This window comes from Chrysochloris asiatica, unplaced genomic scaffold (genome assembly GCF_000296735.1).
Source record: "Chrysochloris asiatica unplaced genomic scaffold, ChrAsi1.0 scaffold00016, whole genome shotgun sequence".
Classification (NCBI taxonomy): domain Eukaryota; kingdom Metazoa; phylum Chordata; class Mammalia; order Afrosoricida; family Chrysochloridae; genus Chrysochloris; species Chrysochloris asiatica.
The window spans coordinates 23,802,003-23,828,645 of record NW_006408534.1 but is presented as its reverse complement, the minus strand read 5'-3'; the positions used below and the strand labels follow the sequence as shown (position 1 = coordinate 23,828,645).

The 26,643-nt window shown below is 46.9% G+C and overlaps 1 protein-coding gene across 1 annotated transcript in view; it reads right to left on the bottom strand.

Annotated features, from left to right (window-relative positions):
- The window catches only part of HS1BP3 (HCLS1 binding protein 3), a 55,929-nt gene that overhangs the window by 5,322 nt on the left and 23,964 nt on the right, over nucleotides 1-26,643 (bottom strand). Inside the window, exons 3-6 of the mRNA XM_006835306.1 lie at nucleotides 23,065-23,272; nucleotides 21,048-21,279; nucleotides 2,709-2,869; nucleotides 1,113-1,248 (exon numbers count right to left, since the gene is read on the bottom strand). Of these exons, the coding sequence (XP_006835369.1) occupies nucleotides 1,113-1,248; nucleotides 2,709-2,869; nucleotides 21,048-21,279; nucleotides 23,065-23,272 (737 nt within the window). The remainder of the gene's footprint in view (nucleotides 1-1,112; nucleotides 1,249-2,708; nucleotides 2,870-21,047; nucleotides 21,280-23,064; nucleotides 23,273-26,643) is intronic.

Genomic DNA, 26,643 nt, shown 5'->3' with positions numbered 1-26,643 from the left:
TTCATCTACTGAATGAAAGGTTGGCAGTGTGAATCCACCCAGCAACACCACAGAAGAAAAGCCTGGCTATCTATTCTGGAAAATTATGCCATTAAAAACCCTATGGAACCATCAAGGGAGAAGAGCACAAGCAGAGTATGGGACCCAAAGATGGAGAAAGATGGGGACATGGAGAGATAGAGCAGCTGAGGACTCCAGACTCATGGAAAGAGAAAGGCTGTATGCTGGCAGCCAGAAGGCAAGCTTGCAGAATGTGCCCTTTGGTTGTTTAAATTATTATATATTCCTGAGTGTTTTTGTGTACATCACTCAAAACAAAACAAACAAAGAAACCAAAAAACAAGTGGGAATAGAAGCAAATACTATTGAATGATGATGCACAGAAGATACTGCAATCATTGCAATGAAACAATGAGTGTAAAACCGATGTTCTCCCATGTAAATGATCACTCAGTTCACAATAAAAACTTTAAAACACAAAACAAAACAAAAAACCCTGTGGATCACAACTGTACTTTGATACTCATGGGGTCACCTTGGCCAGAGTCAACTCAATAGCAACAGCGATGAAGATCAAGTAAGACTGATAGGACAGAACAAGTACTCAGCAGATATCATTTTCAAACAAGTTCTACTAATCGAGTGCCACTTACTAGATGAAACCTCGCCTGCCCTCCCTCCCCTCTGTAAAGCCTACTGGTGGGCCTACTCTGTAGTACAGCTCTCCTGCTCTCACCACATGAGCTTCATGTGACCATGAGCAAACCTCTTTATGACTGTGGTACCTGCTCTTATAATTGTATAATTTAATGCTTTTGATAAACTATTAAAATATGAGTGTAAAAAGAAAAAGAATTGTTGTATGTATGAAACTAATGCCAATGCTAATTATCTTGTTCTAGAATATGCTAGGCTGCTCTGAGAGGCTGGATCCACCCCAGGATTCTCCTTCACTAACTCTTGGCAAGTGTGCACCCCAGGCTCCTGTTTTTGTCAGGCCTTTGAAGCTGGCTACTGAAAGCCCCCACACTGGAAAGAGGGAGCTACTCCAGGGGTCTCCTGGCCCTGTTAGGCTCTCTCAGTACTGGTAGGGCACCTGGGGGCAGGAGTACCTGAACAGCTCCTTGGAGGCTTCCCTGAGGCCCAGGCTGGATGTGGGCCTTCCATGCTCATGGGCAGCTGGCAGCAGTAAGGGATCACCCAGGGGCACGGCCCCGCCAAGGTCAGGATCATCAAACAGCTTCAGGGCTGTAGAGAAGGCAGCAGTAGCAGGTCAGAGGGTGCTCTGGTCCAGTCCTCAGCTATCCATGATGCAGGGTAGACACAGCCCGGCCTGGTCTCCTGACACAACCAGGAGACAGCAAGCAAGGACACAGGAGAGCACAAAAGAACCAAAGAGTAGGGTCAGAGTCAGGGCAAGGGGAAGATGAGAAGGCAGGAGGCCAATTCAGGGACAGTGGACACCTGTCAGCTTCAGCCTCTTCCTCACGTTTCCCGTGTTGTCTGTGAGGCATGGAACGGCTTCACTCCTGATGTCTAGTTTCCTTGCCCCGCCATCTCCTTCCCCATCTCTTACAGAAGCAAACTGCTGCTTTGGTTCCTGGTGCAATGCACCCCATGATCCAATCCAACTGATGCCTAACTCACCTCCCACTACTGTACCCCAGTGTTTCCCAACACACAGTTACTGAGTACCAACAATAGGGGCTGCTCTCTGCTGCCACAGCGGTAAGCAGACACTGTTCTGACTGCAGTCCTACCACCTGCCAGAATCCTGTGCTCTTGGTCCCACACCCGCTCCCCTGTGTGAACCACTCAGCACTTTCCTTGATGAAAGATGATAGCCATCCTTTACCTAGAACACATTTCCTCGGCAGGCCTGGCAAACTCCCATGGATCTTTCCAGATGCAGCTCAAGTGGAAGCCCTCTCCAGCTTTTCCTCAACCCCCGGGGAAATTATTTTGGGTTTTCTCACACAGGCACTTGTGTGGTTCTACTCTGACTTGGTATAGACAGAAAGATGCTAACAGCATTGCCAGCTATGTCCTGTCTCCTCATCTCTGTGCTTCGGCCTCACAGGGCCTAGTCTCAGCAGTGCTCCCAAAATGTTTGCTGAATTAATGAGTGGCACTGACCTCCCACCTGGTTGTAGACTTGGCTGGAGATTGGGGAGAAGCAGATCCAGAGAGCTCCCAGAATTTCCAAGGCTGCCCAGTGCCCCCTTTTCTACTTCTGCACAGAACCTGACAATAGAATCTTCCCAGACAATGCAAACCTCAGATAAACTCCATTTCAGAGCCACCAGCATAAGCTGGGGGCAAGGTCTGCAGTGCGTGGAGGCCCCCAGCTTATGCTGAATGTGGCCACATTTTGTGGCCACATCACAAGCTGTGCATCTCAAAGTAACCAAGAAAAACATCCTCGCCTTTTGTGGGATGTTTAGGGTTAGCAGGGCTGTTAGAGATCAGGGAGTAGAGTCCGACTCATAGTGACCCCAAGCGTGCAGAGTAAAACTGCTCAGGCCTAGAACATTTCAGTGTGTAGGTAAACTAGGTGTGGGGTTCGATTTTCCAGCAGAAAAGTCTCCTTAAGCTGAGTTCATGACCTGCCTAAACAAAACTAAAGGCTAAGACAGCCGTACTAATTAATACACAAGGCCCAAGGAGAGCCACAGCGCAGACACCAGGAGGAAAGAGGCTCTACTTACGGTCTTTGGGGGACACGTCCTCCATGGGACTGTTGGTGGAAAGCTTCCTGCTGAGGCCAAAGAGTCCCTCATCAGGGTCCACCTCCTCATCAAAGATGGTGAGCCGGGGTGCGGGCTTCGGTTTGGTGGCCTCTCTAAGGTGTTTCTTGGGTTTCTTGGAGCTGTGAATCAGACAAAACACAATGTTAGGACATCTCACAAAATCCCACCAGCTCAGCCTTTGTGGCCAGATCAGAACCACACATGGACTTGGTCTAGCTTGGGGCCTACAGGACTCTGAGAACCAGAGATATCCTGGTATCTGCAGCAAAGTCCAAGACAGAGCATACAGGGCTTGTGTCGTCCCATCCAGAGAAACCCAGGGGGGTGGAACAACAATGGTCATCCTCAAAGACTGTCCTAGAGAAAAGGGAACCTGCAATAGAGAGACCCTGAGATAGACAGTGAGAAAGCTAGAACCTTTGTGCTTATATCATGAAACAGCTGTCTAACAATCTGGCAATGGGAGTGACTGCATACCATGCCAGGGGTGTACAGCAGACTGGACTGCACACTCGGGCCCTGATGTCTGCTCCCACCTCCCGCCCACATGAGGTTGTATGGTCACAGGACTGGTAATGTGCTCTCCACCCAAAGCCTGGCGTGGCCACCTGTCTCAGCATTCCCAGGGGCAGGTCAGAAAGCCACACTCCTCAGTCAGAAACCTGGTGGATGCATCGGAGGTCATAAGTGTCTGGATTTAGTCCCAGGCAAGAGCACAGGCAGCCTCTGTAAACAAATGCTCTCATTCCCTCACACATATCACCCCTGGCCTTGAGCAGTATAACCTCTATGGCTCTGGCAAACCCTTCGGTAATCACTGCACTTTGCAGGGTCCGCTAAGCAAACCCAGCCTCGTTAGGAAGCCCCTCTTCACTCTCAACACCAAGTCCTGTTCCACTTCATGCTCCGACTGGCTGAGACCCTACTGGGGCTGTGCCCTGCTACTGGAGCCTGGGGCTTGAGGGCAGCTTCTGGGAAAATGGAAGTGCTCTATTTCTTGGTAAGGGTTGGGGGTAAATTAGTGTTTGCACATTCAAAAATCATGGAGGCTGTACAAGTGAAATGTGTGCCTGTCACTGCAAGCTCTCACTGTCATGGAGCCAACACTGACGCATAGCGACGCTACAGGACCAAGTAGAACTGCTCCTTAGAGTTTCTGCGACAAAATCTGTAGCAGCAGCCAGCCTCATCTTCTACTGCGGAGCGACTACTAAGTTTGAACCACCAGTTGTTCAATTAGCAACCCAGCTTTCAATTAGTCAGCTGTGCCAACAGGGATCCCAGTGCAAGCTATGGCTCAAATAAACAGAGGTATCCACTGTCATCTCTGGTAGCGTAGTGGTTACGAATCGGGCTGCGAACCACAAGGTCAGCAGTCCGAAACTACCAGCTGTCCCGCGGGAGAAAGATGAGGCTTTCTGCTCCCATAAAAACTTAGAGCCTTGGAAACCCTGTACAGGGTCGCTTAGAGTCGGAACCGACTGCACGGCACACAGCCACCACCGTCACCATCCACTGTCATCACGTCGATTCTGACTCATGGCAATCCTATAGAGAGCAGAACTGCTTCCTAGAATCTCCGAGAATCTTTACAGGAGCAAACAGACACCTTTTTCACACAGAGTGGCTGGTAGGTTTGAACAACCAACCTTTCAGTTAGTAGTCCAATGCCTGATCTATTGTACCACCAAGGCTCCCACAACCTCTGCTGAGAAAAACATAGCAGTTACCATAGAGTCAATTCTGACTCATGGGAATCCCATGTGTGTCTGAGCAGAACTACGTTCCATTAGGTTTTCAATGGCTGATTTTGCAAGCCATAGTCTTCCAAGGAACCTCTATGTGGACTTGAACCACCGACCTTTCAGTTAGCAGCTGAGGGCATTAGTCATTTTCACGACCCAGGAACTTTAGATAGATACATGATAGATGAACTTTCCGGTTTTCTTTCTTTTTTTAAAAAAAATGATCCAATCTCTGCTGTTGATGCCATTTTAAGGTTCTTGCAAAGAACAAGAACATAGCATTTACTGGAACCAGTGATTTCCATGTGCCTGTCTGCCTGGTGGGCAGTTCCACTAGACTTTAGTCACCGTTTGAGCTCATACTTGCAGGACTATGCGGCAGAGCTGTGTTGAGAGGCTTCGCTGACCCTGTATGATACAGATTAACCAGAAGCAGACAAAAATAGCAGCATAGGCAGGGGCATTGGAGGGTAACAGCACTTCCCTTACCATGGGCCATTCCCACGGACAGCATTTACAAGTCTGACAGGCTCCCAGCAACCAGCCAGAACTCAGATGGGGAGAAGCTAGACAAGCTGGGACTACATCCTGCTAGAATGCTGCAGTACTGGGCCCATCTCTCTGCTCCACGCCCAAATCCCAGCAGGAGCATCTATGTTAGGGTTAATCTGCCAGATGAGCAAACAGAGAGGCTAAGCGTTTGTCCAGGCACACAGCAGACAAGAAAAAGGGCTGGGACTGGAATTGAATGTTAGTTACACTCATAGGCCTATGCTCTTCCTGCCTCAATTTGTCCCATTAGCAGGAAGGAAATACAGGATAGCATGAGAATAATGGGAATCCTTGGGTAGCGCAAATGGTTAAGCATTAGGCTTCCATTCAAAAGACTGTCAGTTTAAACCCACTGGGAAGTAAGGCTTGGTGAGAAAAGGTCACAGCCTTGAGAACCCTGTGAAGCAGTTCTTCTGCCCACATGGGGATATCATGAGCTGGAATTAACTTGACAACTACGATTTTGCTTTTTCTAAAAGGGATAACACCCTTCTAGAACTGAAATTTAAAGGGAACCCATGAGCATTCTGGTATGCTCACTGGTGACCACCTGAGTCTGCGAGTGGAAGTGGGGTAAATGCAGCAATGAAGACATGGGCTGAGTTTGGCCATGTTCCTTTGATACCCATTGGCCTTGAGAGGAGAGAAGGACTGGCTGGCCTGAAGTTTAGGGAAATGTGTGAACTCCTAAGCCCATGTGTGAACTCCTAGCCACTGGGAGCTAGAACTGAAAAGTGAAGTAGCGAGGTGGTTTAAAGTGCAGGGAGGTGTGCATGAACTCTCAAACTTATAGTTAGTACCCATTTGACCTAGCTTGGATGGCTAGCTGACCAGAACTCAACCAGATGAAGATAAAGATGCTTGATACTGTGAGCAAGTGTAAATTGCTACAATTTAATGAACTAATCTATGCAGTTGCTAAAAATTCTAACCAGAATGGAAAGATTCTTCATATCAAGGAAAAAGCTTGTTTCCTCACTGGGTTGATAGGGATGGACAATTTAGACACTGCCTATCAAAAATGGGAGGGCTATAAAGGAATGAAGTGGCTGGCTTACAAGCTTTCATGTGTGGGCTTAGTTTGGGGGGTGGGGGTGGGGGGCGAGGGGAAGGAGTGTAACACTGAATAGAACACTGAATGGTTTTCCTCTTGTCCAGATGGATCTGGTGAAAAGGGATGAGGGATGATGTTGACAGGATTTTGATTCAACTGTGATTGTTAGTAGCAGGATTGTGATTGTCACAACTATAATTGCACAAAGTGTGTAACTGTAAGTGGGGAGTAGTTCATCTTTCATCTCAGGAACAGACAATTCCAGGACCATCAAGAAGGAAGAGCCCGAGTGGAACGTGAGATGCCTGCCTAGAAAAGGAACGACAGCAGAGATGGTGGCAGAGGCAGTAGCATGTAGAGAACAGCTCCAGGCTCTAGGCCCAGAGACTGAATAAGGCTGTGCACCTGCGAGCAAGAGGCTGGCTTGCAAAATGCACCCTTTAGACATTTAAATAAATATATACGTTTTGGTTTGATGGTGTGGCGCTGTGGATTAATGCGCTGGACTGCATGGTCAGTTTGAACTGCAGGGTTGGCAGTTCAGCTCCCCAGCTGCTCCTCAGAAACCCTATACAGGGTCGCTATGGGTTGGAACTGACTCCACAGCACTTAATAACAACATGTGTACATCAAATATTTTTGCTTTGTTCATTTAAATATAAGATGTAAATGGGGAGCCACAGGAAGGAAGTAAGACAACTATTATTGCAGGAAGGGGATTATAATCATTAAGATGAAACAAAGTGTATAATTTGTTGAATGTAAAGCTGACGATCTTGTCTGCAAACATTTACTCCACAATAAAAAGTTAAAAAGGGGGATAATAGGAATTATTCTGTTGTTTTTGAGCATAGAGTGGTATATTTCACGTTTGAGAGCACACACTTGCAGGGTCTGTGCCAAGAAGTCCTACCACCCACAGGCTCTTGCACTTTCTCTACCCACAAGGGCCATGCCTCTGCTTCTACAAGGAAAGCCTGCCAGAGACACCATCTTTAGGCCCAGCCTGTGGTGCTGGACACATGGTGTTGCAGGCAATGTAGGAGGAGCTTGGCCAAGTCCATTCCAAATAGGTAGAACTTTCCAGAAACCATCAGCTATGCCTCCTTACACACCTCGAGGTGTCAGGGCTTAGTTGCTTGGCCTGTTTATCTGGGACCCTTTCCCCTTTTGTCTCTAGAACAGCAATGCCCTCACGGATCATGGTCCTTGGATTATGGTTGCTGTGGGCCTTTGAGTTGGTTCTGACTCATAGCAACTCTGTATAAGGTTTCAAGGATGTATTCCTTTAAGGGCGCGCAGAAAGCCTCATCTTTTTCCTGTGAATCTGAACTGGTGACCTTGTGATTAGCAGCTCAACACTTAATCCACTATGCTACCAGGGATCCAGGGTCCTCGGACAGTGGGTGCTAAATGAAGGCCAGGCTCCCGGTGCCCGGTCAGTCAGATGTGGCCCCAAAACTTACTGAGTCAGAATTCCCTAGGGCCTAGAAGGCTATGCTTGCCTCTGTAGTGGAATCTAATGATCAGTCAGGTTGGGAACCACTGGAGTAACCTCTCTGTCCCTCGATTACAAGGCCCCACTGAAAGCCTCTTCTGCTTGGCCCTCGCTCCTGGATTTGGCAGAGACTGCAGCAGTGAAGGAAGGCACCCCGCCCCACTCCAGGGCTCCAGTTCCCAGACAGAACCTGACTGAGGTCTCACAGGCTCTGCACCCTTGCAAGGAGGCTCCCCAGCCGATTTCCCACCAACCTGCTCAGAAACATGCAGGCTGTTCAACGAAGGAGCCAAACACAGCATCCTACCAGCAAATGGGGTCCCATGGGGCAGGAGAGCGAGAGGCTTCCCACCATCTAAAATCAGAGAAGTGCAGAGAGATGGGAACCGTCTAAAGAACAAAGGAGGGAGTGAGAACAGACGTGATTAATGATCCCTGGAGAAGAGATGCAGAGATTGCAGCACCTTCCCTCCTCCTTCCAGCTACATCTAATTCTGATCACACAGAACAGCTCTGACTTTCCTTCTGTGTGAGCGCTCCTCTCAAAATGGATTCATGTTCTTGTGTTTTTCCCTTCAGGCATCTGTGATCTCTTCTCTGAGCTGGAATAACGTGAATCTGTGACCCATGGGGGCTACTCAGTGTACCCCCTCAACTCCCCCATCCATCCTCTCTGTCTCTCCAAATCTCCAGGACCCATTTTATGGGGAGACAAAGACTAGGCAGAAAATTAGAGCTTCGGTGCCCCAAAGCCCCAGGGTCCTGTCCTGATTGGCCCCAAATGTTCCATCTCTGAGAATTCAGTAAAGAACAGATGCCCAATAAATGATGAATGGGTGACAGCCCCTCTGAGCCAGACTTCTTCCCACCTGTTCCTCCAGGGAGGAGCGGAATGGAGAAAAGAGAGATGGGTTCACAAATCAACCTCACCCACTCCGTCATCCTGCAAACAACCTATTCATTTGTCCATTTATAAGCACCTTCGATGGCCCAGGCACCCACTAAGTACTTCCCACATACAAGAACCTATGCTGAGTGATGAGAGTGCAAGATAAGCAAGACCCACCACAACTCCAGGGAGAGCTCAGCGCAGAGCAGAGGTGACAGACATGACTGGATGACCCAGACTATGACAGCCAGAGCACCTGAGAAGGTACAAGCCCAATCCAAGGGCTAGGGAAGGAAATCCATGAACTAGGCAAAGGGCAGGTCAGTGTCTCGGGCAGAACTGCAAGTCATTCTGTGAGCGCCAGTTTGTGAGGGCCAGTGGGAAAAAGGGGTGTGTGATTCAGGATGGGAACCAAACAGCTACCATCAAGGCCATTCTGGCTTATGACGAGCCCTAGTGTGTCAGCAACAGGCACATAGGGTAGAACTGTGTTCCATAGGTTTTCATGACTATGATCTTATGAAACCAACTATCAGGCCTTCATTTGAGGGGCTTTTAGATGGACACGAACCTCCAACTTTTTGGTTAGTGGCTGAATGCATTCAATCCGCACCAAATGACAAGGAACCCCCTGAGTGCTCAGCAGGGGTGTGGCAGACCAAGCACCAGAGGCAGTGCTGCCAGGGGCCAGGGAGCCCCAGTTCCTGTAAGGACAGCTTAGGGCCTGGACTGGGAGCAGCAGCAGTGTGATGGAGACACAAGAACACTGAGGGTAAGGCAAAAGTTCTGGTACTAGCATACCAGTTCACACCCGCAAGGGTTTATTCCAAACAGAATGTGTTTAAACCTGTCTCTGTGATGCGTGAATGGCTGCAGATACATTCTCTCAGTAACACACTTAGTCTTGTTAGGGTGCCTTCAAAATAAAAGGTCCAATCAAAACGGTGGCTTCTAAGGGGATCTACTGGGCCAGTTAAATTCAAGGCAGAAAGGCCAGCTCATAAAGTTTTGCTTTTTAATGGGGGACTCCAAAGGGGATAGTCTTGATAGATTTTCTCAAATGGCATGGGAAGCTCATGGGGGTTTGTTATGAAAATTTTTTAGAACACAGAAAACTGCACTGGTGTGAAAAAGGCTATAAAAGTTGTGCTGAGGAATTATTTCCCATCATGACCATGCACCAACCTGCTTATTCTGTAAAGGCTACTGCAAGGGGTGTCTGCCCCAAGGCTTTCACTGGGAAACCTTACCTAATCCATCCTACAGCCTGGATCTTGCCCCTTCAGACTTGTTTTGTTTCTAAAACCCAAAGAACACTGAAAAGGTTCGAATCCCTTGAGGATGCCAAACTGCCTTTTTGATGTGGAATATAAACTGAGGAGGGCAAATTTCTTCAGGAAGGGGTTGAGAGGTGCAAGTATCACCTCAGAAGTATATAGACTGAGATGGAGGATATATCAAGAAACAATAGCTTCACTTTTTGGTATTTGTATTTAATAAAGGTTTCTATGATTCTGTAGCAATACTTTTTGACTTACCCTCATAGAAGACAAAAATGCTTTTATTTCTAGCCACTTAACAGTAATAGGTGGAAGGCAAGTGTGTAGCGCAATTCCCAGATTTCTGACCCTGGTCAATGCATGAGTAATTTCTTGCCTAGGTGAGCCACTCTGTCTCCTAGAATCCATTTCTTCACCCCTCTTAGGGTTAATACCTCAGGGTCATTAAGAGCAGGCATCAGGCCACAGTGCCCCTCCTCCACTCCTTAGCACACCAAAGCCCACCCAACTGACTGCAGGGCATATTGCTGACCCCTTGCATTGACACACAATCTTTGTCCATGAGACAAAGCCCATTACTGACATGACTAAATGATGCCCCTCTTCTCCCATCATGAAAAGAAAGGCTGGTAATGGCAACATGCTGTGCAACAGAAAAGGGAAGCAGGCTTAGGAAAGCTCAACACAGTGCAGGTTGTCTGAGGTTGGGCTGGGACTCCCTGGACAGACTCAGGTGTGCATAAGCATGTCTGTGTGCCACACGCATGTGATCGTGCATGGATAGATAGTACTTTCCTGCTGTGTGTGACTGATAGAAGACAGATGTGGTACCTGACAGCTCTGACAGGACAAGGAGCAGCCCTGCCCCATGTGGATTGGTCAATTCTGGTGACAGTGATTGACACACAAGAGCAGACACCCCTCTGCCCACCCAGGGGACCGTGTCAGTGCTCCCTGACACACACATCCACCGTGACTGACCACTAATGGGCCCCCGACAGCCCAAGAACTGCATGTGCTGAGGTTGCCTAGGCTCCATCCACCAGAAGACGACAGCATCCTTCGGAAGCCGAAAAACAAAGGACAATGGGATTTTTACCTTCAAAGCCAGGGCGATAGCAACCAAACATGGAAACAACCTTCCTTTCCCATAATAGAACTTTCTTGCTTCAAAGTCAGTCATTTCTCATTTTTTAATTTCAAATCGTTTGCTTTTTAAAAAAAAAAAAAAAAATTCCGATCAGCACTGGATTATGAACCACAAAGTCAGCAGTTCAAACCCACCAGCTGTTCCTTGGAGACCCTATGCAGCATAGTTATGAGTCGGAATTGGCTCGACGGCATTTAACAACAGCAATGATAATTTTTATCACCATGGGCACAGGTCCCTGGGTGAGACAGAAGGTTTGTAATCGGTGACTACTCAATGGAACCATGGAAGAAAGTCCTGGCAACCTGCTTTGTAAAAATTATAGTCAACAAAACCCTATGGAACAGTTTTACTTGGTAAAATGTGGGGTTTCCAGAAATCTGAATCAACTCAATGGCAATGTTTTGCTTGCTAGTTTTTTTAAAATCAGGATAGCTGCAAACGGACTCCTGGCACTCATTCTGGGATGTTGTTTACAATACCACAACACCAAGCAAAGGGGCTTCCACAGTGAAGCAATCATTACAAGAGTCCCAGAATCATCAGGGAGCTCACCTCACCTGGGACAGGCAAAGGTGGAAAGCAATGCTCTGGGCAGAGCGAACAGCCCTGTGCAAATGTCAAGGTGGGCAGAGCCTGGCATGTTTAAAATGCCCAGCAGGTATGGAGGGTGTGAAGGTGAAGTCGGGATGTGAGATGAGCATAGCTGGGGAACACACGATTACCTTGGGTTAGACATAGAACCTCACTGAGTCTACTTCCTTAAGTAACATGGAAATAAGGGGCTAACAGAAGCATTGGCAGTTGCAAGGTGGTGCTATCTGTGAGTCTGTGCAGAGGAAGGGTAGGGCCTATGAGCACAAGGTGCAGTCTTGATGCCCTCTATGCTGGGTTCTTGACCCAAGAGGCTGTGCTCTGGGCCTTCAGAAGGAAACAGGACAGGCTAGGTAGCCACCAAACACACTCATCAGTTTCTGTGGTTCTCAGTCATGCACCAAACTCCTATTCTTCAACAACCACAGGTGACTCTCCAGGCCACTGGGCCCCACCTTGAAGAGCCAGGGCCTCAGTGACCTGCCTTCTCAGCTTGTGGGTGCCGACATCATCTCTCCTTATGTGCACAGGGGAACAAATATGTCCCTCATCCACCACTGCACAGCACCATCATCAAACCTGGTCATCCTGGCTATGGACTCTGCTAAGCAACACACTGCTTTTATTAAAGCAGATACCAATTCTGCTACCATCCAAAGCACCTCACATGCTACTATGACCAACAGGCAGCTAGCAGTGCTTCCAGAGCAGAATTCATCACCCAGGGCAACTGCAGATGGTGAACAGATGTGGACGGTTAAAAGTCCACACCCTGACACAATCGGGGTCACAGTCTAGATGACAGGGGACTAGAGTTCACATCTGACACATCTCCTGACTGTGGCTCAATTCTACCAATGAAGACATTAGATTTGATCTCTGGGTCTCTCCTAGTTAAAGGCTTTAAAATTCTAAGAATGTTCTGATTCAGAGGTTGCTGCAAAAAATCCTGAAGAAGAGAAATAGTAGAAAAGTCCTTCCAAGATTCCTTCCCCCAAGCAGCCAAGCAACTGATTTAATTTGATCAAGAACTCAAGTTAAGAAACAATGTCCTCCATTAAAAAAAAAGAAAAGAAAGAAACAATGTCCTCGAATGGGCAGAGAGCCTGCTGGGAGCCAAGCCTGCCACCACCAGAGAAAGCAGATTTGCTGTTAAGTCTGACAGGTGTTTGGAGCACCAGAGGTGCTGGAAAGGGGAACTGTATGCTCTTCAGTGCCGATATTTGCATAGCAACAGAAACTAGACAAGATTTTGATACTTCAGCTGTAGAATATACACACAAAGATCTCTACAGAACAAAATAAATCTAAAATGCTGGTCATATTTTGAAGGAACTTCCTTGTATTTGACCTCACTTCATCTTTACAACAGCTAAGCCTGGACTTTAGTCCTAATTTACAAAGGAAGAAACAGAAGCTCTTAAAAATTAGGCAACCTGCCTTATGCCCCACTAGTTGGTAAGTGGTGGAACTGGGAGTTTAACTTGGGATTGAAACTCTAACCATTCTGAGGTGGATCCACATCCTAGACATCCCAGGCCTTCCCAGGGGCTCTGGAACCATGACCTTTAGCAAAGGTACTCAGGAGGGGAGAGGAGGGGAAGGGCTGAGGCTGGGTGGGCAGAGAGCCAGTCTCGTCTTGTCTCAACCAAAACCGTTTCACTTGGGTTTGTTTATATATGAAGGTTCTGTAGGAAATGGCTCTTGAGCCACTCAGTCAAAATAGTGGACTGTTCTAGCACTGTCCTTACTAGTCCATTCTTTCAGGTGAGACTTTCTGCACTGACATGGATGGAACACTTCGGCCAGCATTAACGATGCCATGCAGCTGTGGGCCCACAACAGCAGCTGTTGCTAGAATCTCTGAAAGAGCACCTGGGTACAGCCAAGGATGGCTGTCACCTGCCACATTCATTTTAAGTCCCAGATCAGGGTTGGGTGTTGGAGAGGTATAAGCGTGAGTCTAGCCCAAGCACCCTGGCTCACAGCCCCAGAGTGATAAATAAGAAGAGCCCTCTAGACCACACACGGGGAGCTCACTGAGAAGGCAGACAGAAGAGGAAACCCAAGGTAGGAGTCAGAGGAGGTGAGGGGAGCATAGGAGAAGAGGATGGGCCTTCCTGAGTATACACACATACCCTCTTTCCTAGGAATCTCCTGTGGTGGGCAGAGCTGGGGTGACTTACTGACCTCCCATTCTCTGGGCTTATTTCCCTCCATGCCAGCTCCAAGACTTTAATCAAGTTTGGTTTCTGGAGCTTCTCAAACTACAGCTCTCCAATTCCCCCAGGTCTGGCCTAGGGCTTGAGAATTTGCACTTCTAAGTCAATCCCGGGTAATGTGCTGGTCATCCAGCAAAGGCCTATGTGCCCAAGTTCAAGCTAGAACATTAAAGAGAATATTAAAAGTACCAAAAGAATAATCAAATCTGCGTTGGAAAAGTACAAACAGAGTGCTCCTTGGAAGCCAGGATGGCCAAACTTCGTCCCTGATACTTTGGACGTTTTATAAGGAGAGGAGGGACCAGTCTCTGGAGAAGGATATCATGCTTGGTACAGTGGAGGGTTGGAGAAAAAGAGAAAGACTCCCAACGAGATGTGCTGGCACAATGGCGGCCTCAATGGGCTCAGGCATAGCAACGATTGTGAGGTTGGCCCGGGACCAGGCAGTGTTTCGTTCTGTTGTGAATAGGATCGCTATGAGTCAATACTGACTCGATGGCACCTAACAACAACAACAACATGAGTTTCAGAATCAACTTGATGGTGGTAGGAGATGGGTGAAGACATGAGAAGGAGCCCAGGTGGGGCAGTGGTTAAGCACTTGGCTGCTAACCGAAAAGTCAGCGGTTCAAACACATCAACAACTCCTTTGGAAGAAAGATGTGGCAATTTGTTTCCATAAAGATTTACAGTTTTGGAATCCCTACGGGGCAGTTCTGTTCTGTCCAGTAGAGTACAAACGTAAAGAATCAGAATCGATTCCACAGAGAAATGGGTTTGGTAGCCCATGAGAAATGGCAATGGTATGTACCGAGAAACCCTAGACGAGGAAGAGTTCAAGGGGCACCTCAGGAGACAGGGCTGAGGGCAAGACATTCCCAAGAGGTACTGCATTTCTAAATCTTGGGTTAGCAATCCCTGGGCATCTGGCAATGTGCCAGGGGCACTAAAAACCACAGGATCATCTCAGGGTCTTGATTTTACCCAAACAGGGAATACAACATTATTTTTATACTAAAACATACGGCTATGTTTTGGAAGACAGAGTAAAATTTCATATTAATGACTACAATAAAACACAGCATTTCACAGGAATGTCCGGTTTCTCCACTGGGCACCTTGGCACCAGACCCTGGGTGTCCACTCCCCCTCATTTGCCATCCAGGACGTTGAGTGAAGAGTCTGGGAAGCCCAGTCTTACAGGAAGGTTCACTCATTCTCAGGAAACAGCTTGTGGGTCCCACGGCAGGCAGGGACCAGGGACGGTGTGATGGAGCTGGGTCTTGTGAGCGGGCAGGGTTAGGAAAGGGCAGAGAGGTGTTTCCACCCCTAAAGAAACCTTTCCCTGAGTGGCACAACCAGTGCCCCCACCAAAAGCTCCAGGGACTTGACTCTAGGGTGTGTAGTTGGAAGGCTCAATAGAATAAAAATTCTGTATATGAAAAAGTTTCTTCAGTTATCTGCTAGAATAGCAACACGCCCTACAGAAACATCACAATGTTCACCAGCAGGGATCTACCTATGACAATTATAGCACATCCTGCCTGATGGAAAAACACCCAATAATCATGTAGAACTATATTTATAGATTTAGAAAGATCTAATATATAAACTGAAAAAAAGCAAATTAGGGAATAACACATACTAGGAGAGCATGAAGCCATTTTGGTAGTAAAACGTGAATATCCCAAAGCTTACGTATTCCCAGGGAAAGGATTTGTACCTGCATTTTCAATTTTTCTATAAAAATTATTTACTATTTGAGATAAAATTAAACATGTTTCTACCAGAATATTTTCCAGCAGAGGGCAGAACTATTAGAGCCAAACTTCATTCTTCTCAGAACCAAGAAGTTTCTAAAATAGGAAATTAAATATGAAAACTATGTACCATAGGGAAGAGCCATCAGGAGGGAACATTAAGTGAACCAGCAGGGTATTAAAAGGCATGTACACTGCTCCGCAGGAGAAAGACGAGGCTTTCTGCTCCCGTAAGGATTTACAGCCTCGGAAACACTGTACAGGGTCGCTATGAGTCAGAACCGACTCCACGGCACTCAACAACAACAACACTACGTCTACAATTATGTGCACCATGCTAAGGTAGGGACAGACAAAAACCCCAGCAAGTATGGGGAGCACAGTAATGGGCTGGGCCCAGTGAGGACTTTTCTATCATACGTGCGCTCTAATGATGTAGTCATGTCCTCTTTTCAGTAATCAAAACCATGTTTAAAGACAAAGAAAAGCCCGGCCAGCGTGCTCTGGCTTTGTGCTGTAGGCTCCCACCTCACTGCCATGCAGTCCCACCACAGAGCAACAGCTCCCCGCTGTGGCCATGGTAAGAAAGACCAAGTCCTGTGTGCCCAGAAATAGCAGCGGCTCCAGAAGGGTCCAGAGGTAAGCTCAGCCTTGTTGGGGGCGATGGGGGTACACAGCTGGGAAAGTAAGTCTGCAGATGAATGGAGGGCAGGGGGAGAAGAAATATGCATGTAAAACAAAAGTTGTTTGCAAAGAATACAATGTTCTCCACCACAAGGCTGCAGGGCAGGGCTGCAGGTCAGCAAGCTCACCTGGGGGTCCCCAGAAAGGCTTAGGGGAATCCCACTTAAAGGAACGGCTCTGTCACACACAAAGCTATGACTAGGTCCCTCCTCAATGCTGTCTGTGACATTCTCATCCATGAAAGGGGTGATTCTAGTTCCTCCCCACCTCCCAGACTGCTGAAAAGACCAGAATGTGGGACAGCAGTAGACAAGTAGCATCTAGTCTTGGCTCTGCCATCTGCTGACTGTAGGAATTTGGATGATTTACTTGGCCTCCTAAACTTCAGTGTCTTCAAACACAAAGTAAGGTTGATGTTGATGTCAGCTACCTAGAGCACCATTTAGAATCCACAATTAACGCTCATGGAAGCTGCAGTCAGGAAATTGAATGGTAGCATATTGCACTGGACAAATCTGCAAAAGACCTCTGTTGTTGTTGTTGTTGTCAGGGGCCATTGAGTCGGAACCGACTCATAGCAACCCTATGCACAGCAGAACGAAACAATGTGATCCTGGGCCAACCTCACTACTGCTGCCACACTTGACGCCATCAATGATGCCACCTGGCTGATCCATCTTGTTGGGGGTCTTCCTCTTTTTCTCTGACCCTCCACCTTACCCAGCATGACATCCTTCTCCAGTGACTGTTCTCTCCAGACAATGTGTCCAAAATATGAGAGACGAAGCTTAGCCATCTTGGCCTCCAAGGAGCACTCTGGTTGCACTTCTTCCAAAACAGATCTATTGGTTCTTTTGGCAGTCCATGGTACTTTCAGTATTCTCCTCCAACACCACAACTCAAAGGCATCAATTCTTCTACGATCTTCCTTATTTACTGTTCAGCTTTCACATCCATATGAGGTAAAGACCTCTATAAAGTGTTAAAAAGCAAAGCTGTCACTTTGAGGACTAAGGTGAGCCTGACCCAAGTCATGGTATTTTCAGTAGCCTTGTATGTATGCAACAGCTGGACAATAAGGAAGACAATGGAGGAATCCATGTATTTGAATTATGGTGAAAGATACTGATATAACATGAGCTGCTAGAAGAACAAAGAAACCTGTCTTAGAAGACGTACAGCCAGAATACTCCTTAGAAGCAAGAGTAGCATAACTCATGTACTTTGGACATATTATTGGAAGGACATCAGGCTTGGTAAAGTAGAGGGTCAGCAAAAAAAAAAGAGGAAGACCCTCAATGAGATAGCTTGACACAGCAGCTGCAACAATGGGCTCAACCATAACAGTTGTGAGGATGGGTACAGGAAAGGGCAGTGTTTGGTTCTACTGTGCATAAGGCCACTATGAGGCAGCAGTTAACAACAAAGGAACACCATTTCCCAATGTACTGTGAAGGCAATTTAAAAAAATAATTAAATGAAATAAGAATGAAAAACATTGGAGCACATTGTGAGGTTGGCCCAGGATCAGGGAGTGTTTCATTATGTTGTGTACAGGGTCGCTATGGGTGGTACCGACTCGATGGCATCTAACGACATAGCATGTGTTGTTGTTGTTGTTGTTAAGTGCCGTCGAGTCGGTTCCGACCCATAGCGACCCTGTATAGGGTTTCCGAGGGTGTAAATCTTTATCTTAGTATGAGTTCTTGAAGCTTTTGTTTCAGTTTGCATCTCTCTCTCCACACACATACACACACACATGCGCGCGCGCAGCTAACAATAATATATATATATATATGGACGGCTATTGTTGTTGTTGTTGTCATGTGCTGTGGAGTCGGTTCTGACTCATAGCGACCCTGTACAGGGTTGCCGAGGCTATAAATCTTTACTGGAGCAGAAAGTCTTATCTTTCTCCCGTGGAATAGAGCTGGTAGCTTCGAACTGCTGATCTTGCGGTTCACAGCCCGATTTGTAACCACTACACTACCTGAGCTCCTTATGTGGATGGCAGCTAACAATAATATATATATATATATACATATCTGTATGTGCATGTACACACATGTATACACTGAGTCATAATATACAATATACTTTTTACAGTGTGCCATAACAAAAGTTTCAGAAATACCATCTTAAAATGAGATCATACAAGTAAATTCTAACTAAGGTCCTGGCATTAGTAAGTGTCATGGATTGAACTGTATACACCCAAAATACATGTCAACTTGGCTGGGCCAAGTTGATTCTGGTTTGGCAGTTATGTAATGACATACAGTGGCAACTATGTTATGAGCCCCATGATGTGATCTGATGTGACCAGGGAGTCGATTATAAGATCTAAGGGAGTTTTCCTGGAATGGGACCCTCAATACCTATGATCTTACAGGAGATCAAAGGAGAAGAGAAGCAAGCAGAGAGAAGGGTCCCGCTACCACTAAAACACAAGAGCTGGGAGCAGAGCCTGTCCTTTGGACCCAGGTCCCTGAGCTGGCAACCTCCTAGATCCAGGGAAAGATAGACACCAAGACACATGGAGATCTCCAGAGAACGCCAGGCTTACAAAGGCTGAAAGGAGCTTCCTCCTAAACTGTGAGCCAACAGAGAAAGAAAGCCTTCCCCTCCAGCTAGCACTTGGAGCCTCCTAAAACTGTGAGAATGAATGGGTGGTTAAAGCCCTCCACTTGTGGTATTTCCATACTAGCAGCTCTAGATAAGACAGTGAGCTCTCAAAACCTGTTAGCTGTTATTACTAACAGAGGTGGCAACACTGACAGGGGTCTATTATCACACTGGTCACTGCAAGAAAAACTGGAAGGGCAGGTTCCTGAGTCTCTGGTGTGTTTCTCTGTAGCTGTTAAGCTGAACAGAATTCAGGAAAAGGTCCCCGCAGGGCAGAGTCTGGAATGGAGCAGGCAGCCGGGTGGGGAGGGTGCAGGAAGCAGGTAGTCCCTGGCTGGCTGACATGCCCCCTGTGGATCTGCTACTGGAGTAGGAAATTCAAGGAAGCACTTGCCAACCCCAAAGCATTTTCCTACCCAAAAAAGGAGTAGCTTTGCTGAGCACGCATGTCCTTCAGCCAAAGGCTGGCACGAAACACCACAGTCTGTCTCTGTTTTGGTTACTCAGAACAACAGAACGTTGAGTTCAAACAAAGCCTTATCCTTAACAAAATAAAGCCCGAGAAGGACTTGTAGACTTGGGTAAGGCTGATAAGGGATGGCTCTGACAAGCTTGTCCCAGCTTCTCCAGGTTAGACCTTCTCCCCACATAACCCTGCTTACCTGACTGCCTTTCCCACAGGGCTTCTGACCCATCCGGGACAAGGCCAGGTACAAAGAGCTGGGAGGGGTACTCCACACACCGAGACTCTACAGACCCTCTTGGCTCCCGCCCTAGCCCTTGCTGACTTCCTAGTTGAGATGCCGAAGTTTCCTGAGGACCTGGTTATGAATGTGGTGCTTCATCCTTCCATGCTATCTCCCGCACCTAGGCCTCCCCCACAGCTCCACTCTTCAGTGCACACACCCCACTTTCCCACCCTCTCATACCTTCCATCGGGAGAGCCGGGCAGTGCTTCTTGATTTGATTTTTTACATTGACTTCAGTTGAATGTGCCCACTGCTTGATTCCTAATTGGCTCCAACTCCATTCTGTAACAGGCTCTACAAAGAGATGCCTCACTCACCTGCTGACTTAACTTTTCAATAATGAGAGGAAGAATGTCCTCTCTGGTCTCGGGTCTGATCCGATAGCAGCAGTGAGGTAGAAGCAGCATGGCTTTAAACAAAGCTAATTACTGTAACAAAGGATGCTGATAATACATCTACATACTCTACCTCATTTAGTCCTCACGATTGCCATAAGAGGTTGGCACTATCGTTACCCTATTTAGTTGAAGGAAAAGGAAGAAGAGAGGTACACACTGCAGGGGTACAGACCAGGAAAAGGGTTTGTGAGAGCCAGGATTTGTGCCCAGGCAGTCTGGCTCCACAGGGCATTGTCTTAAATTCCGCTCCAACCCCAGTGCCAGCGTTTACCAGATGCCTGACCTTAGGGTGGTACTTGGCCTCCATAGATCATAGTTTCTTCAATCTGCAAACAGTGTAACAGCAGCTATTTGCAAGACATCAATGAGATGTGAGGTGCTAGGTACAATTACCAGCATGTCTGCTTGAAACACAGTAGTTTCCCACTTTGTTTCTTGCAAGTTTGGACAACCAAGAAGGAAAAGTGAGAGCTCTGGGAGTAACTTCAGGGAAGTTAGCTCCTTCTGGGCTGGAGGGCCTGCCCTGGGGTCTCAGCCTGCGATCACTGGAGTGGCCTTGGGGGCAGATGTGTGGCTCTCTGGCCCATTCATCTGCCCTGTGCCCCTCCTCCCAGCCCAGCACAGGGCTAATCATAGAGCAGGGACTCAGGAGCCACTCAGTGACTGGCTGAAGGCAATGGGACTGAAATGGATGAGTAACCAAGGGACCACTGAGACCACAGCTGACCCACCTCTTCTCTGGTGAGTGTCCATGTTTGTGCATGGAGGGACGTAGTTCCCAGGGCACCCAGGGTTCACTCACCTTCCTACATTACACACACGGTGCTTTATGGGCCCCATGGTTCTCAGGAATATAACTACTCTAGGGATTATAACAGGGAGACCAGGCCAAGACGGAATCCCTGTCTTGTGAACAGTGAGGACACCCTGGGTAGCACAAGTGAATAAGCGCTTGGCTACTAACTGAAAGGTTGGAGGTTGGTGTCCACTCTGCGGTGCCTAGTAAGATCACAGATGCACAGGAGCGAGGAAGGAGCCCTCTGCAGAAACCCTAGAACACGGGAGAAGGACATGCTCTCTGCAATGGGGAGACCTACCGCATGATTCCCAGAGGGTCCAATGCCACCTCCTCCTCCTCCTCCTCTTCCTCTTTCAAGGGATTCCTGGCATCCTTGCTCATTGGGCCCAGCATTGGCAGACCCTCTCCCGCCATTCCATCCTGCTGCCCGAAGAAATCAAAAGCCTCCTCATCGTCCCCTGCCTGGCTGTCCGCATCTACAACAGAGGCTTCTCTGTTGGGGAGATCCACAGCCCCTGGGGACTTGGTACCTGTGGAGGAAGACAGAACAGAGGGAACTTGGCACCCACCTGTGGAGGGGGTGCTCCATTGTGAGGTGACTGAGCCTGATGGCAGCACCTTGGGACCAAGCTTGGTCATAATCTAGGTGACAGCTGTTTCCTGTGGGTTGACAACCCCTGGAGGATTCATGGACACCAGAGAAGCTGAGGGCAGAACGGTGGCACAAGGATGCTCTGAATAAGACAAAGGCAGGAAGGAGTTTTGGAACAGCCAAGGTCACAGCTTGTATGCAAGGCAGAGATTGCAGAACCTGCGTCTGCTGGGCAGATCTGGGGACAAACTAGACCGTGCAGAGGGCGACTCAAATAGAACCGACACTTCCAGAGACATTTTACACAACCATAGGAGAGGGTCTGGACGGTGGACTTGATGAGGGTACAGAGTGAGCATGCTGATGAAGTAACTGTGATTGCTGCTTTACAAACTGGCCGAGGTCAGCGTTTCTCAAAGTGTGGCCCTCAGGTGGTGTCCACGATGAGGTATAAGCAGAAAGGGAGAGCAAGCATCAGACACTCGGGGCATTTGTCACAACATCTGTGTGCAGTGGGTTAAGTATTGGGCTGCTGACCAAAAGGTTGGAAGTTTGAACCCATAAAGTGCTCTATAAGAGTTAGAGCTGCAGAATCCTAGTCGGTCCTAAGGGTCATCATGAGTCAGAATTGACTCATGGGTTTTTTGGGTTATCAGACTGAGAACAAAAAGAAACAACCCTTCCTGGGGGAGTATGAGGAGCATAGTTTAGCCTACTTGCCCATCTACATCCAATCTGTTACTGAGTAATATACAGGAAAACCTGTGAGAGCCAGAACACAATGAGACTGCCTTGTTTTTTTGAAATTTCCCAAGTTTTCCATCTTTAACAAGGTATAAATCTTACTACTTTATTATCACTCATTTTAGTAGAAAATACACGTTTTCCTTCTCTGATAGGTTTCCTCCTTAAAAAGAATCTGGCTTCCACAGGTTTTACTATATCTTTGAGAGCATTTGTTTTTTTAAAAATCATCCTTAGGAGTCTTGGGGGTGGTATCAAATGCAAACTGAAAGATGGAAGGTGTGGTTGAGTCTACCAGAGGCCTCTTGGAAGAAAGTTCTGGCAATCTACTTCCAAAAATATCAATGTTAACCCAATAGAGCATAATTCTACTCTGACACACATGGGTTGCCATGAGTTGGGGTCAATGCAACAGCAACTGGTGGTGGTAAAACACAGCATTTACTATGCCCAAGGCTCTGTTCTAAGGGCTTTGCATTGTATTCGATCACTTACTTCCACTACAACCCTATCAAGGAGGTACTTGATAATATTTGCCCTACTTTACAAATGAGATCATTAAAAAGAAGAGAGGAGACTGGGACACAGGCTGTTAGGGTTCAAGGTCCTCCATTATTAGGAAGAGCTGGGTGGGCTGAATCAACGCAAGCTGCAGCTGTACCCAGAGCTGAGGGGGCCCAGGCTGAGTATGAGGTCTCTCCAGGGTTAGGTCACCAGCCTAGCTGTGAGAGTGCAGCTTTCAGTGGATACTTTGTATGCTTGGGGATAGACTCTGAGGAACGGAGCTGACCAGGAGGGATTTGGGTGGGTTCAGACAACAAAGAATACCCTTCATCAGTTCCTCAAGGTCTAAGCCTCTGCCCACCACCCCAGCCCAAGGACATCAGTAAGGCCAGCGGGTCTCAGAAGAATGCAGCCTCAGACCCTCTCCCACTGAGCCAGGGCAGACCATGGGGACTTGGGACACAGTAGTGGGTACCTAGGAATTCCAGCAGCTCTGGACTGCCTGCCAACTCGGCATTCTTGGAGACACAGCGCAGAATCTCATCGAACACAGCTCTCCTTTCCTGGATGTCAGACTCCCCAACAAACAGGACCTTCCTGGGCAGCGGGGGGAGGCTGGCCATGGAGTAACGGCTGCTCAGTTTCTGGTAAAATTCCTCAATCTCGCTGTACTTTTTAGAGACCTGGAATGAGAAGGGCAGGTGATTTCCTGACTGAAGAGTATACGGGAGAATGCTTTTCTCTCAATCTAACCAGAGGTTCCAAGCCAAAATAAGAAGAAACCAACCAACCCTTAGCTGTTGAGTCGAATGTGACTCGTGGCGACCCCAGTGTAGAACTGTCCCACAGGGTTTTCTTGGCTGTAATCTTTATAGGGAGCCCCTGGTGACACAAATGGATAAGTGCCTAGCTAACTGAAAGGTTGGTGGTTCAAATCTAGCCATAAATACCTTGAAAGAAATGTCTTGTGATCTAGTTCCAAAAAATCATGTTGTTGTTGATCATGTTGTCAGTTCCCACTCATAGTGACCCTATCTACAGCAGAATGAAACACCGCCTGGTCTGTGTCGTCCTCACAATCGTTACGTTTAAGCCTAGAGCTGCAGCCACTGTGTCAGCTCATCTTACTGAGGGTCTTCCTCTTTTTCACTGACTCTCCATTTTACCAAGCATACTGTTCTTCTCTAGGGACTATTCCCTCCTGATACCATGTCCTAAGTATGTGAGAACACGTCTTCCCATCTCATTTTATTTAGTTATTTTTTTGAAATTGCTTATTGTGAATTGAGTGATGGTTTAGAGAGATCATCAGTTTTACATTCATCAGGTCACACCCCTTGTTTCATCTCAAGGATCACAATCCCCTCCACGTAACAACAGTTATCCCACTTCCTTCCTCTGGTTCTTTATTCCATTCCATCCTCTTTCCAATCCTTCTGAACTCTGCCCTTGGGTAAATGTCGCCCATTCCATAGTGAGCATACCTTACTAGTGTTGTTGCCCGCCTGCCCTCCCATGTACCTATCTACGGCTTCGCTGAAATCTGGGCCAAAAGGGTGAGTTCCCTTCCGGATCTGAAGGGTGGCTGAAGACCATAGTCTCACGCTCCTCGTGTCTTTTTCTGATCAGTAAGCTCAGTCTTTTTTAAATAATTTTCAGTTTTGTTCCACATTTTATCCTATTCTATCTGGTAACTTCTAACGTAATCCCTTTCAGAGCAGTTGGTAGTGGTGGCCAGCCACCATCTACTTATGGTCTCAGAATCATGGAGATTGATGTGTAAGTGACCCATTAGTCCACTGGACCAATCGATTCCAAGCATCCTCTATTTTCTTCACTCTTCATTCCTCAGCACACAGAGAGACCAATAGTTGCATCTTAGATTGCCATCCTCACTTCTAAGGCACATTCTGGCTGTACTTCTCCTAAGACTTGTTTGTTCTTCTGGCAGTCTATGGTATTTTCAATGTTCTTCACCAAAAGATCGGAGCCACTGAAGTCTATGGGCTGCAGTTCTACTTTCAAACACATGGATTTGCTGTGAGTCAGAAATGACTCCAGGGCAAAGCGTTTTTTAAGAAAACCTGTATGAAAGCAGATTACCAGGCCTTTCTTTTGCAGTGCTGCTGGGTGGGTTCAAACTGCAAACTTTTAGATAATCAGTTGAGAACAAACCTTTTGCTCCAAAGACCTAAGAGGGCTAGGCTATTGGAAGAGTTCTTTCCAAGGACCAGTCTGCCACAGGAAGGGTCCAAGTGAAGGGGCAACCTCTCTCTATCCTCCTCCATTTGCTGCTTCAGGCTCTACTCCTTAGCCCTCCTAGTCAATGGGAGACTCAACTGCAAGAGTCTTGGTGGCCCCAAGGGAAGATGCAGTAATGGGAGATTCCAAGCACTGTGACATGTCCAGGAAAATATCTGATGCAAGAAACCCTGCCAAGGCCGTGTAGTCAGTTCCGACTCATGGTGACCCTGAGCAGGGTTTCCGAGGTTGTGGATCTTTGCAGTAGCGGAGGGCCTCATCTTTCTCCCGCAGAACAGCTAGTGGCTTTTAGCTGCCGACATTGAGGTTAGCAACATGATTAGTAACCACTAACGCTACCAGAAGGCAGCTCAAAACACCCACAGCCAGCCCTGAACTGTTTATTAATAGGGAAAAGGCCAGAACAAGGGGTGTGGAGAAGGAGAGAGCTTCAAAACAAAACAAGCCGAAAATTAAATCCTGAGGTACAGCATAACAACCAACAGTGGTATCTTGGAATTTATCAAACAGCCTTGAAGGCAAGAAGCTGAAAGAAGACATTAAAGTCATACTCATATTAGGCTACAGATTTTTTTTTTCTCTTCTTCTTCTTCTCTCTTTCTCTCTCCTCTCCTTTTTCTGAGATTATAGACTACAATATCCAATCTGTTTTTTTCTGTTGTTGTTGTTTTGTTTTTCAGTTTTTTTTTCCCTTGCTTTCATCCTGTTGCTGTTTTGTGTGTGTGTATTTTGTTTTTGTTTTCTCTTTTACCTTTAGGGGGCTCTTTCTCTCCTTATATTACCCAAGGAAAAACAGCAATTGCTGCCATATACTCAAGATACAATCACACCCTATAAAGTCCCACAATCGAGGCAAGAACCAATACCAACTGCTATGTACCAGGGAGGCAGACAACAACTGTCAAAGTACTCTCAGTTAAGCATAAGAAAAGTGGAAAGGTAAGCCCACCTCCTGATAACATCTACCTAGAGGCAATCAGAAAGCATAAAAATACCAAAACACACACTCAAGTAAGGATTAAGGCCACAATTAAACACTAAACATGTCCAAGAAGCAAAAGCAGATGACCATATCAGCACATGTCCAGAAACAAGATAAAATGTCTGAGACAAATGACCTAGAGGTAGACCTGGATATCATTCTGAAAGTAGGGCAGGCCTTGGAAATGCCTGAGAAGGAATTCAGAAAAAAATGATTATAAAATGTTTCAAAACACTTTACAGCAGAGTTGAGGAAAGTAAAGAAGAAGTCAGGAAAGCACTACAGAAGCAATCAAATAAGATCGATACAGGATTGGAAACAATTTAAAACCTACAGAAAGAGGTTCAAAGGATTAGTTATAGAATATCAGAAACAGACAATACACTGAAAGGCAAAGGTGTAGAATTGAAGAGATGGAAGGCAGAACTAGTGAACTGGAGGACAAACCTCTCAATACCATTAAGACAGAAGAGCAAACAGAAAAAAGGATAAAAAATTCTGAAAAGGGTCTAAGATTCACATAGGACAACATGACGAGGAATAACTTAAGAATTATTGGCATTCCAGAACAGGAAGAATCACACGAGTCCACTGAGGAAATAGTTGACTAGCTGCTGGAAGAAAATTTCTCTAACATCCTGAAAAGAAGTTCAAAAATCAGTTGGATTCCTCTATATCAATAACAACAGTGCCGAAAAGGACATTAGGAAAACAATACCATTTACAATAGCCACCCAAAGGATGAAATATCTAGGAATAAATGTAACCAGAGAAACAAAGAACCTATACAAAGAAAACTACATAACACTA